This window comes from Carassius gibelio, chromosome A12 (genome assembly GCF_023724105.1).
Source record: "Carassius gibelio isolate Cgi1373 ecotype wild population from Czech Republic chromosome A12, carGib1.2-hapl.c, whole genome shotgun sequence".
Lineage (NCBI taxonomy): Eukaryota > Metazoa > Chordata > Actinopteri > Cypriniformes > Cyprinidae > Carassius > Carassius gibelio.
In genome coordinates, this window is record NC_068382.1 from 6,251,389 (window position 1) to 6,265,786 (window position 14,398).

General features: G+C 36.3%; 1 protein-coding gene across 8 annotated transcripts in view; it reads left to right on the forward strand.

Moving 5' to 3' along the window:
• The window catches only part of LOC128024988 (ankyrin-3), a 138,674-nt gene that overhangs the window by 74,287 nt on the left and 49,989 nt on the right, over positions 1-14,398 (forward strand). For all 8 annotated transcript variants that reach the window (XM_052610922.1, XM_052610916.1, XM_052610920.1 and 5 more), the window contains 8 exons: positions 1,545-1,643; positions 2,215-2,313; positions 3,285-3,482; positions 5,218-5,316; positions 6,371-6,469; positions 7,156-7,254; positions 10,007-10,204; positions 13,534-13,632. In XM_052610922.1, coding sequence (XP_052466882.1) covers positions 1,545-1,643; positions 2,215-2,313; positions 3,285-3,482; positions 5,218-5,316; positions 6,371-6,469; positions 7,156-7,254; positions 10,007-10,204; positions 13,534-13,632 — 990 coding nt within the window. The remainder of the gene's footprint in view (positions 1-1,544; positions 1,644-2,214; positions 2,314-3,284; positions 3,483-5,217; positions 5,317-6,370; positions 6,470-7,155; positions 7,255-10,006; positions 10,205-13,533; positions 13,633-14,398) is intronic.

The following is a 14,398-nucleotide window of genomic DNA, read 5'->3' on the forward strand; positions in this document are numbered from 1 at the left end:
CCAGCTGTACAATTTTGTTAGAGAGGAGTGCATAGATGTGAACAGTTCATGAACTACACTAGGGTCAGAACAGGGTCAGTCTATATATTCAGTGCCTTGTCTCCATGTCATATTTAAAGCATGGCTTGAAATTTTGTCACAATTAAATGACGTAATGTGCAATTACGAGCAGAGTCAAAAAGCTGCAGAGAGACACACGGGTCACCATGGTCTAAACCAGTTCAGGGCCAGTCTGTGCATGCAGTGCCAAAAAGCTTCAAGAGAATGATATGTTTATTGTTATGAGAGCAACACTGGCTCAATTTAAGCAGCTGAGTTCTGGATTTTATTAGCCGTCATATGGCAGTAATTTCAAATCCTCTAATTTGTTTAGCTGAACAATGGCACTGGGACACAGCACTGTTTGTATCATGCTTATTAGTGTGCAAGTGTTCCAGATCACTGTATGTAAGAGTTTCTTTAAAATAAATAAATGATGTTTTCTCTCACTTCACGATCGCTCAGAGTGGGTTTTCTCTCAAGCAAGCAGAGAGTGGAAAATGAGAAGCCTGGCAGTGGAGTAGCAGTGGAGGAAATAGGGATTTAGTAAGCTATCACTAGAGGGTGGTCTATCCCAATACTTCTGTCTACAGTGTGAAGATGGTGCACTTCATCTGTGCCACTGCAGCTATGGACAGAATCTCTCATTTGTGAAACATTAAAAATCTCTAAGATGGAACATATATTGTTCACTAAAGACTTAATATCATGCTTATATTCCACCAGCAACATTATCACAGATGCAGAAAAATTAAGACACAATAAATTACTGAATGCTGTATTAATGCTTGTATGATTTGAGAGTATTGGTATGATTAATAACCTCCAATAAAGTTTTTTTGTTTTTAATGAAATATACAATAGTGAAATAAAACATTAACGCATGCTGTTGCTTACTACAGACTTGTCCTTCAGTTTGTAAAAAAAATAAAATAAAAAGCTCACAACACAAATACAGTTTTTAGGAGATATATATATTGATATATTCTCATTTTGGATACATTTAATGCTGCTGACATTAAATTATATTATTTAGCCATTGTTCTTTTTGACATTTGTAATAGCATTAGTCAAAAAATCATGCATGTACACAGAGAAGGGACATCAAATATGTATTTGTTTTGTAAGATTTCAGTTTGCCTAGTGGTTAGAGAGTTTGACTCCTAATACTAAGGTTGTGGGTTTGAATCCCGGACCGGCAGTAACACGACTTTGGTGCCCTTGAGCAAGGCATCGAACCCCCAACTGCTCCTATGAGTCACCATACTCGGCTGAATGTCACTTTCACTTCACTTTTTTCACTTTGAAAGTGCGCAATTTTTCAATGAATATAAATTCTTCCATTTAAAATTATTATTAGTTCATCAGATATACATAGACAATGCCAGTTGTTATTAAACAGTCACACAACACCAATATAGTATGTGCTTACATGTAATCTGCTTTGTTCTTTTGAACTTGATTATGTGTCTGACAATTAGTTTTGTCTTTTTTTTTTGTGGCAGAATGACATCACGCCTCTCCATGTGGCATCGAAAAGAGGAAATGCCAACATGGTCAGGCTGCTGCTGGAGAGAGGAGCTCGAATTGACGCCAGAACCAAGGTCAGTGACACAAGAAGTCAAATCACACACACTGTGTGTCTTTCTTTTCCAGCTCTATATTTAAGTCATCAGAGGAAGTGAGCACATTTATTGCACAATGGCATGTTCATATTATATAGTTAAAAAAGAATGGGGAAGAAATCAAATCTGTCCTTTTTTTTTTTTTTTTTTTTTTATACATTTCAGAGGAAACTAATTCAGTTGCTGTTCATTTGTGACCAGTTTCAGCTGCTTTCTTAGACGCACAAGATGCTTTTCTAAATGAACAGGGAATTTATTTGGAAAGGAAAATTCAAGGATACATGCCATTTGATTCTAATAAATGATAACAACCGCAGCCCTCAGGTTACATGAGTTTGGCACCGCCGTCGAAGAGAAATTGCAAATGAAATTGCATGCAGATGTTGCGCTCTTCTCTCTCTTCAGTAGTGAAACGCTGTCTTTCATTGTGTGTTTGACATCGGTAATACTGGGAGGGATTGTAATGTTAACGATGGCTGATGTTTGTAGATTCTGGCACCTGCCAGTGGAGCAGTGTGTGATATGTGCGTGTTTGTTTTCAAATATCCAGGACGGCCTGACACCTATACACTGTGGAGCGAGGAGCGGCCATGAGCAAGTAGTTGAGTTGTTACTAGATCGAGGAGCACCCATCCTCTCTAAGACCAAGGTTAGATATGCTGTTTTGCACTTAAAGATTCATATTCTGTCATCATTTACTCACCCTCATGTCTTTCCAAACTTATTTTCATCTGTGGAACACAAAAGGAGATATTCTGGAGAAAGTTCATGCTGCTCTTTTCTATATATTGAATAGGAATGGGAACTTTGTGTGCAAAACAGAATGAAATGCTGAATGCAAATGTTATATGGAAAAGTGCAGCCTGGACATTTTGCTAAGCATCTCCTTTTGTCTTGCAATATTTATTTACATAGGACTTTATAGAATCTGTTTGTTTTAAAGCAGCTTTACAATTATAAACAAGAAAACAGCAGTGTTAATCAATTATGAAACAATGTTTTTGCTGTAAAACAGCTGTACAGAAGACAATACTGTCATTATTCATTTTAGTTCAAAGTTAATTCAGATCAATCTAGTTCAGCTTTTGTTACTCTTTGGATCAAAGTGTCTGCTAAATTCATCAATGCAAATATTACTAAATACAAATATTCTTTGAAATCCATTGAAACATTTTTGTGTTCTAGTAAGGGTTATATGGGTTTGGAATGACATGATAGCATGGGAATGAAATCCATTTTCGAATGAACTGTTCCTTTAAGTGTATACAGATGTGACAATCTCATTTTTTCTTCTATTTTTCCATTGCATCACTGAACGCTTTTCTGGATTCTCAAAGCAAAGCAAAACATGGTCACAGACTAATATCCCAGCCGATTAGTGTAACAATGGAGCAATTGTTTTAGTACAAATAGTGACAATATAACCCAAATGTTGTTTTTGATGGGGAATTATGTCTCTATTAGATTTAAAGTTGAAAGTTTACTTTTGCTTCTCAGAATTCTTCAAAAGATCCATCTGTGATTCCTGTGAGACGCCAACTGAAAAATAGAGTATTGATAAGTGAAAGTTCTTCAGTTATTTTGTTTCCTCATAACCTAAATTGTTGTGTGTTTCAACAGAATGGCCTTTCACCATTGCACATGGCCACGCAAGGAGATCATCTGAACTGCGTTCAGCTCTTGCTTCATCATGAAGTGCCTGTGGACGACGTCACCAACGATTACCTGACCGCCCTGCATGTCGCTGCACACTGCGGACATTACAAAGTTGCCAGTGTGCTTGTGGACAAGAAGGCCAATCCTAACGCCAAAGCACTGGTGAGTCTTGCATTCACAAGTGGAATGTTCCAATGTTTCATAGCCAGACCTTTGACTATAGGAACAAGGTCTGGTACACTTTACAACTTATTTTGGCAAAAGATCAATCTACTTAAAGGTATAGTTCACCCAAAAATGAAATTCTGCCGTTTAGAATTTGTTAAAAACCTGTATGAGTGGGTTAGGGTAACCCTCTGTAGTCTTAGGGTATTTTTGGGGCCTGGAGAAGTTTTGTCATGCCCCGACGTGTGCTTTTTTCAGTTTCTTATAAATATCTTAATGGGTAAAGTCTAATCTCACTGTAATCAGCACAAACTGGGCTATAATAATATGTGAAATACATGTATGTACATGATTGTGTTTTTGAGGAAAAAAGTTATGCGTGGTTAGTGAAAAACTAAAAATGTTAAATCACTTGAATAAGGCAAAAAAACACATAAAGAACAATGGTTCCCGTGATTTTTGAGAACTGGAGCTTGTAGCCTAGAATTTTTCTTTCTAAATGATGTGAAAATCATCCTCCTTTACTCACTTACAGAAAACAATATATTGATTTAAATTTTCCAAGACACTTTTTGTTGGTAAAAGTCATATGCGAGTAGGCGTCAACTATCATGAATATCATTGTGATTTACACCTGAGAAGAAAAAGACCCCCATAATGAGTCTCTCATTCAGCTGTGCCACTGTGAGTGAGGAGTTACAAGAAAGAATGTCAGAACAAAATAAAAGTATATAATTTTATGTTTGTAGTTTATTAAGAATATATTTAATTATCCCAAAACATAATTTAATATCCACTTGGGAGTGCAGTTAAACAGTCTATTACGAACAATCAAAGCTGAATTTCAAACTAATTTTTTTGTATCATTACTCCAGTCACACAATCCTTCAGAAATCTTTTTAACAATCTTATTTTCTACAAAAAAAAACATTTATTGTTATTATTATTTTTATTGTTATTATTATTATTAATGTTGAAAAGAGCTGAGAATATTTTTCAGGTTTTTTAGGGGGGATAAATTAAAAGAACACAATTTTTTGTCACATTTGTTACAGTTATATTTATTTGTTACACTTAAAGTTTTTACTCAGAAATTGCACAAATTTCACAAACAAGCAACAGCAAGTAATACAATGAATTAAACATGATATTTAATTTTCTTGTAAAACATACTCCAAGTCTTATATATATATATATATATATATATATATATATATTTACAACTTTGAAAAAACATTTTTTACAGTAAAGTTTAAACTCAGCTTTCCAGCTTTGTGTGCAATATGCATCAGTTACACGGAGCTTATCTGTAGAGTCTCGTAAAATCCCAGAATTCTTTTTTTTCTCCCTTTGGCTTTCACCTTAGATGGTGTGGGCACTTGGAGGGAAGATCATGACATGTAACGTTTTGTTACTGCACAGCACCATGGCAATCAGTAAAAAGCCACTTTTGGCAAAGAGCGCAGTGAATACTGTCATCCTCTGAAGTAATGGTTACAGAACGGGCGTGTCTCTGCACTTTATGAGGAAAAAAGGAAGGAAGGAAGAAAGAAAGAAAACTTTAGAAAGAAGTCTGCCAAAGCATTGAGCAGCAGGAGCCACGTGTTTTCATTCGTCTGGAAGCAAAGCTTTGTTAACTCTTCAGTCATCTGGTTATGGGGAAAAAGCAACCCAGATTTTAATTAAAAAGTTGGATTAAAAGCCACCAGAATCTCTTTTTTTCTCTCTGTAGAATGGTTTTACACCACTTCATATCGCTTGCAAGAAGAACAGGATTAAAGTGATGGAGCTGCTTCTGAAACACGGAGCGTCCATTCAGGCTGTGACTGAGGTGAGAGAAGGAGTTCTTTCTATTTGCAGAGCTTGCTTTGCTGTACACTGTGGTCTATTTCGATCAACAGCTTAATAACTGTAAGAAATATTGTTTATCCCTTTTAAGAAATGTTGCATGTCTGTGGAAACCAGGGTTGTAGCAACCATTATAATTGGAGAGACTTTTGTCCCACCTAATTTTTTGGAACATATTTATGTATTTTAAAGTTCTATTTACTTGCTTATAATGTGAAGAACAGTGTCTTTAAGACCAGCTGACTGCTAATTCAGAACAAATCAGATAAATATGTCACCTAATTAATATTCATGAGCCAAGTTGATATGAATGTTATGTCACCTAATTAATATTCATGGCCCAATTTAAGGTTTATAAAATGTCCCTACTACATTTCTGATTGTTCCTATTCCTCAGATGTAAATAGTATGCTGTTAAATGAGATTACAAAGCCTGTTTACACCTCTACACCTATAAAAACTTTATAGTTCAGAATAGTTTATAGTTTATTTGTGACTTATATGTTCCAATTGTGACTTATTTCTCATAATTGCAACTTTGTCAGACAATGCAACTATAAAACTCAAAATTGTCACTTTATAATTTGCAACGTGACTATACATGTCAAAATATTGACTTGATTCCCAATAACTGCAACTTTAAAATTTATAATTTGACTTTATTTCTCATAGTGTCATTTAAAATCTCACATATCTGGAAATGTGTCTTTAAATCTTGCAGTGGTAACTTTGTTTCTAGTAATTGTTATTATTTCTTGTAATTGCAGAATACTGTGTTTCACAATTGCAACTGTATTTCTCAGCATTTGCAACTTTACATCTCACATTATTTTAAACTTTAATCCGAGGCAGAAAAGGGTTTCCATACATGGAGATCATGCATTTAACAATAAAGTGAGATGTAAAGCATTTCAATCAAATATGCCATTGTTTTGAGAAAAAAACAAACAAAAAAGTGCATTTTGAAATGAGGTAATATGTGCTTTAGCAAGCAGTTCCCAGTGCTACAAAGCTGCATATTTTTGTGTCTCTGGCAGTCTGGACTCACGCCGATTCATGTGGCTGCTTTTATGGGCCATGAAAACATTGTGACTCAGCTGACAAATCACGGAGCATCTTCTAACACGATGAATGTGGTGAGTACAGCCGTCCCCAACCCCACCAGCACTAATCAAACAATTTTACAAGTTTTCTTTGAATAATGAAAAACAAAAACAAAGTAAAGCAAAAAGTATTGGAGCGAAGCCCCAGAGGCCAGTCGTGTTCCTCTCTGGAACGTGTCATTGCTTGCCACATTGGTTTGGTCTCCCGTTTCATAAAGCCTTTTAGGGTAATAACAGTCTCCGTCCATGTGCTTTAACATACGTCTGACCGCAGGTTTGAGCTCCTCAGTCTACTGTAATTAGAGTACAGTCAGACTGTAATCATGCTCGACTGTTCCCCATCAGACAGACAATGGGCTAAGAGCGAGCCACTGTTACTGTATAAACATGTTTGTTTTTGTGAAAAGTGGGGACATCCCATAGGCGCAATGGTTTTTATAACGTAAAAACTGTATATTCTATCGCCCTAGACTAACCTAACCATCACAGGAAACTTTTTGCATTTTTACTTTCTCAAAAAAAACTCATTCTGTATGATTTATAAGCGTTTTGAAAAATGGGGACATGGGTTATGTCCTCATAAGTCACCCTCTCCTTGTAATACCTGTGTCATACCCATGTCATTATACATGTTATACATGTCCTGATATGTCATAAAAACTTACTGTCCAAACACAGTAGTACCTTTTTACCAGAAGCTTCTTCTGTGTGTGTTTTAGAGGGGAGAGACAGCACTCCATATGGCTGCCAGGGCAGGACAGGCAAACGTGGTGAAATTTCTGGTGGCGAATGGAGCAGATGTGGACGCCAAAGCCAAGGTGAGCGAGTGATATGAGATTAAGTATGTGCTGCATCATTAGAGGTATTCGCAAAGATGCTCAATTTGGCATGTGGTTTGCTCCAGTCGTGCAACGTTGTTGAGGAGAGGTGTGTTGTTGTATTTCATAGATTTATAATAATTTAATTTTGTCTGGCAGATGATAAAACAGATTAAAAAAAAACTCCACTTGAATACTGAATGAAGGGCTCAAGAGAGACATGAGTGTGGACTTTTTTGATTTGAGTTACAAAGCAACCGCTCAGAACACCCTAACATTCAAATAGCAACATGCTAAAAACCACTGAGAACAACTTAACATTCATAGAGCATTGCCCCGGCAACTGTCCAATCAGTGCCCGGTTGCATGAAATTCCTTAAGCTAAGAAATCCCTTAGATATAAGGTTAAGGGTACCCTTAGTGAAACTTGGGTTGCAAGAAAAAACCCTAAGGGTTTCCTTAAGGAACTTAAGGCTGTTATTAAGTTTTTCCCCTTAATTATCTAATTGTTCCCTTAAGTGTTGCTACAAAGTCCTTAGTGACCATTTCACCTTAATACATTTAAGGGACCAAAACAGCTCCCTTAAGTCAACTTAAACTCAAAATACGATTGCTGATTTAGTGTTAATTTAAGAGGAGGAAATGCCAAGGTGTGTTTTTAATGATCGTAATAATCCCTTGGAGACGATGAATGGTTGATGAAAGGCTGAAAACTATTATTATTATTATAACAACTTACGAAAACAAAAATTGCCTTTTCGTCCTCTGTCCAGTTTGGTTTAAGTTTTTTTGTTTTCTGTTATGTTTGTACCATCCATTGCAAAAATATATTAATAAAAGTGTGATTTTAGCAAGGGTTTGGCTTTGTGGTTCGTTGTGTTCTGTTTACTGTTAGAGGTAGTAACTATAGCAACCGCGGCGATCTTTGCCGTATGTTGTCAGAAACTACTGTGAAACTCTTAGTATAACACTTAGGTAAGGGTGACAGTTAAGAGGTTTCTTGCAACGACACACAACACATCTTAGCAAGCACCTAGCACATCCTAGAAACTGCATATCAATGCCCTAGAAGTTGCATAGCAACACATTCAAAACACTCAGAACACCTTAACAACCATAGGGCAATACTAGTAAAACTACACACAAATACACGAAACCACCAAACAACCACTCAGAACACTAGCCACATTGCAGCAACATGCACAACATCACTCAGAATATCTTAGCACTGAACTTAACACTGAAACTGCATAGCAACATGCTAAAACCACTCAAAAAAACTTTTCTACCACTTAGTAACACTCAAGCAGCTACCCAAAACACACTAGCAACATTGAAGTAACATTCTCAACACCATTTTAGCAACCAGCTAAAACACACTGGAAATCACAGAGCAACATGAACACAACACACTTTGACAACTGTAGAGCATTGCCCTGTTCCACCCAAAAAGAAGCAACTGTGTAGCAGCACACTAAAAACACACAAAAGCAATCTTCAAACCAAGTGGAAACAACCACCTAGAACACTAGCAACCTTTTAGCAACATACACAACATCACTCAGGATATCTTAGCAACTACCCTACCTAGCACACCCTAGAAAAATCTCATAGCGGCATGCTAAAAACCGCTTGAAACACCTTTTACAGTAACACGTTAGCAACCAGAAAACACACTAGAAACATTGTAGCAACATGCTCATCACCATTTTAGCAACCAACCCGCTAGAAAAGGGGTTCCCAACCACATTCCCGGAGTCTCCCAAAACTGCAAGTTGTCCATGTCTCTTTAAAGAAGCACACATAAATCAGATCATCAGCTAATTAGTAGAGACTCCAAGAACTGAAATGGTTGTGCCAGAAACACACAAGCAACAACAGTGTTTGTCACCATTATTGCAACCACCTGAAACAGCCTAGAAATCTCAGAAGAACATGAACGACAACATAAGCAAAAAATACAGCAAAAAATTGACATCTGTGATGTATGTGTGCTATCAGGGTTGCTTTTGTTTGGATACCCCTGTAGAAGAGGAACCGTCTCTGCAATTCACCACATCACTTGCACACTCATCTTTTTATCTTCTTTTTCATTTCTATCCAAAGCTATATAGCAGGAACATTGAAAAGCTTGATATCTCTTTGTTGAGCATGGAAGCTCATGTGATTACCGCTGGCTCGCGGTGCAGTCCAGTAGTACACTGTACTAGTCAGGTAAACTGACTCATAACATGTGTAATTGCTCATGACCTCCAGAGAGTCCAAACTTGTACTGTGTGTGCTCGGCCTAACAACTGTAGAGCACTGCCCCGGCAACCGGCCAGTCAGAACACCTTAGCTTCCAATATTAACACACTAAAAACACACAAATCACTTTAGCAGAAAATGTAAAAATCTGGTTTAAAAATTCTAGTCATCCTTTACCCACATTATATAAGAGTACAATAATCAAGTAATATCTGTGATATAAGTATGCAAATGAAACACAATGATGCATTATGTTTGAGGCACACAATTACCGTATTGTTCAAAGTTTAGTGTAATAGCTGTGGAATGCAATGCAATCAATCTATACTAATAGGAAACGTTTGCTTGTTTGCGGTTACATGAAAGACTGTCAGAAGTGCCCCAATCCGCTTTAGCGTTGCCTCAATTAATTGAGTTCTACAGTCCTGAGAGGAAATATTAAAATGGTCCAGCATCTTACAACCTCTACCAAGAAAAAAAGACTAACAAGTGTGTGTGTTTGTAGGATGATCATACTCCACTGCATATATCCAGTCGTCTGGGCAAACCTGACATAATCCAGCAGTTGTTGCAACACGGGGCTTCACCTGATGCCACCACCACCTCCGGATACACGCCACTCCACCTGGCCGCTCGCGAAGGCCACAAAGATGTGGCATCCATCCTGCTGGACAATGGAGCATCTCTTGGCATCACCACCAAGGTCAGTCACACCAACAAAGCTGGATGATTCATGAAACTTTATTAGTGGTTAGATGATCAGTGAAGCTTAAGCTGTCGGCTAGGCTATTTTTAACCTCTTAAACTCATGATATCCACACTTTGTTTACTTTTGTTATATACAGTAGATACATTCTCAGATATACACTCTCAGAAAAAACATACAAAAGCTGTCACTGGGGTATACCATTTACCCTATATTTACAGTTTGGGTACTAATATGTACATTTTGAGTACCTTTAAGGTACTTAAATGCATCCTTTATGGGTAAATAAGGTACGAAGGTGTGCCTTTTGGAAATGTACTGTCCCAGTGACAACTTTTGTACCTTTTTTTAGAGTTTACTGTCCAAAAATGGAAATTAAAGTTGACAAATTATACAAGGGTTTAGCAATAAAGTTCACTCTACAAGTAAAAAGCTTAAAACCTTTTTATTGTGAGATGAGTCCAATCTGTCACACTAGAGTAAATTGTGCGCACTGAAATACATCCAATGGCATTTCTTATCCACAGAAAGTGTTAAATCTACGAAATATGGATTATGTACTGATTTCACTTGAAAGATTTATCCTCCCTCATATCTCTCCAAGATATGCAGTCTGAGAAGTATGCAGTCTGAGAACAATTTATGCTGTAAAAATGTATGTGACCTTATAGAGTCTCACAAACAAAATCAGTCTGTCTCCAAAGTTTCTTTTTTCAAAATTTTAATTTTACTTTTAATATTTAATAATTATTACATAATGTTTACTTGTAATATAAATTCTTATTATTTGATTATTTATTCCTGGTAAAAATGTCCAAAAATATGTCCAATTTCAACTTACTTTATTAATTAACACTGTTTCAGGAAATACATACAACATGGGAAAGAAAATAGCATTCGCCAATTTTAACAATCCCTTAGTCGTGGCGTTACAATGCATCATATTTCTGTGGTATATCTTGTTTCAGAAATGTATTTTGTTTCAGATTGGCACAGTGATATGGTTTCAATGAATCAAAATAGATCCTACTTTGATCACAGTATTAAACTGATCCACTTTGTGCTGTTCAGAGTCCTGCCTGCTCTTTTGGTCTTGTTCCACTCGTCCCATTTTAAACAAGATTGTTTGATTGCATCCATTCCACAAGATCGACACCAGTTTGTGTTGTTTGTGACATCCCTTGTGATGGGATGTTGATTTCTATGTATTAGATTTAATGGAGCAGACAGCCCCCTCCCTCATCAAGCTGCAGACGTGTTTGTTAATGAATCAGTAAATTATTAATTCAGCATGTGAGCTGTGTTCTGCTGACCGAGTGCCAATTGGATTTATTTGTCACTCAGACAGGAGTTTCAAATGATTTATTAAATTGATTATTCAGTAAAGCAAAAGTACCTTGTAAAGTAAAGGGCAAGACACACATCTGCAATTAATAAGCCCAACCCAAAGAACTATCAAGAAATTTTATTTTGAATAGTCATTATTGAAAACTAAATGTGCAGAGCACATAGATGCACTCTCAAGTCAGAAAAATTTGAATTTACTGTACACAGAGTTGGGTACACTTCAAATCAACAAAATGAAATGCTAAAAAATGTCTGATACACTGGCATAAATCATGCATCCTGACACATTTAATATTAGTATTTATCACACAGCAGTGTTAAATCACAGCTTGAACGTAAATCAGCGTTTACTAAATGTTTTGTATATGAAATGCTTTGCATCACCACCCTAAAGATTTAAGCAGACCAAATCAAAGTCGGTGATGGGTCTGCAACTCTTGCACATCCATCACGATAACTCACCAACCTGCCATGCTGACAGAGGATTTTGCTAGTAGTATGCTGTTATATCTCTATTACATAGAATATATTACAAAATGCATTTACAGAACAACATGGTTGACATCATGTCCATTATTAAGGAACATCTGATGATGTTAAGGATCATTTGGAGTTGCTGCGTGTGGGATGTATTAGTTTTTGGTGTTTGTTCTAATTATGTTATTGAGCACAGGGCTTTAATTTCCAAAGGTCCATGGACCAGATTGGTGCTCGCCTACACTCATGCTGAAACATCATCTGTCAGATTACATACATAACGGGACATATTTTCTTTCTAGATAATACAGGAAATATACAGGCTTTACAATAAAGACCTTATATGTAATGGCTTGCCAAGTGCAGATCAGAGATCAATTTAATTTCACCAAAAAAGTTAAATTAGCTGTAATTTGAAAGCAGAATTAAAAATGTTTTGTAACTCAATGTTTTACTTGGTTTACATACTATTAAAAGAAAGAGTTGTGATGTCTGTATTGTGATATCTTTTAAAAATATGTATCATATTAAAAGAAACCATGATTTTTTATTAAATCGGTATAAATTTGCACTTTAAATAATTGACAGTTGTTTAAAAAAAAAAAAATTCAGTGCAGTATTACACTCTGTAGAGCCTTTGATTTAACCAAACAATGGATTACACTCAAACACAATATAGTTTGCTTTCCAGAAGAGACTCTATATGTTTACATTTGTAAATTTCTAAAAGCAGTACACCAGCTTAACTGTTTTGTTGTCCATTAACACTCAGCCTTGACCACAGCGACTCTCAGCAGCTATTTTCTAGCTTTAGAAATAAAAGATCCCCCCCAGTGCCCCCGCTGTGTGATTGTGATAGACATAAAATACTAGACAGGCATCACTGAGAGGCTGCCAAGTGTTACAGTGTGGGAATGTGCTGAGGAAGGACAATGAATTGATGGTGTTTTCCATGACTCCATTCACCGCAGAGCAGAGTTTCCCTCTGATAACACAGCTGTCACTGGATATGTTTGTTCTGTGTCTATAATAATTGTCCAGGTTAGTAAGGCATATGGTATGCTGGCCTTCAGTGTGTCAATGAAAAACTGCAGTCTCCAGATCAACTTCAACATTTCTCAGTTTCACAAATGCAGCATAAAAACCTGAAAATACAAAGTATTACAAAGTAAAATAAACATTATGAAAGTAAATTAGGATCAGTGTTCAAATGGCCAGCCTTGTGCTAAACCAGATTGGTTACAGTAGTGCTTCATCTCTAGCTGGACGGAAGTGTAGTATTACTTAACAGAAGGAAACTTGTGCAACAGATCAGTTTTTTTTTTTCAATGTCAGTTGCGATTTTTCAACCCCACCCAAAATGACTTGTTTTCTACAAGTTACAACAGTTTTGCATGTTACGATGGATGACTTGTCTTTGAATTCTAGTGTGTAAATTTTTCTTTTTAACTCAGTATACAGGTTTTTCTTCATTTCTAAATATGAACTGTTTATCCTTGCAGAAAGGATTCACTCCCTTGCATGTTGCAGCCAAATACGGGAAAATTGAAGTTGCTAACTTACTTCTACAGAAGCAAGCGCCACCTGACGCAGCTGGAAAGGTACAAGTGTCTTCTTTGCACTAATGGTTATAGATTGATGATTACTACCTATAATGCACAGCATTTATGGCACGAGTTTATGTCATCACGGCCATCCTTTGGTTTCTGGTATGCTAACATGACCAAGGTAAGAAATAAAGCATTCCTTTCTAAGCATCTGTTGAATGGAGAGGTTTGGATGAGAGACATGGATAATGGACACATTTAATCAAAATTCTTTGTATAATGGCTAAAAATTGTTACATCTGTTTCTCAACTGAGTTTGCAGCCAGTTAAATTTAACACAAAAAAAGAAATGCTGCATAAGAAAAATGCTTATGCTGGCGAATCTTCAGTCTGACATAATATGTGTGCATCAAAGACATACAGAGAGATGTACACTCATTAATGAACGTTGGTTATCATATAGTTCACACTTAAAGTAAACTCATTCCAACTCTCAAGTGTATGAATGGATGTGAATGAAACATAAAATCAAGTGTGACCGCACCATTAAAACCTCAAGAACTCGATAGCAGCTTCATGCATTTAAAACATTCATTTCATAGGGTCGTTAATACATGTAAACAACATTATGTGCTTAATGCTAATAAACCTGTATTATAAATATATTTTCATATTATCATTAAAAATGTAGTCACTAACACTTATAACACTTATAGTGCAGAGATCATCTGCAAATCTATACATGCTAGATTTTAAGTGCCCTATTCAACATGTTTTATCTAATAAGTCTTTAAAGAAGTTGTTTTGCATATATTGAAAT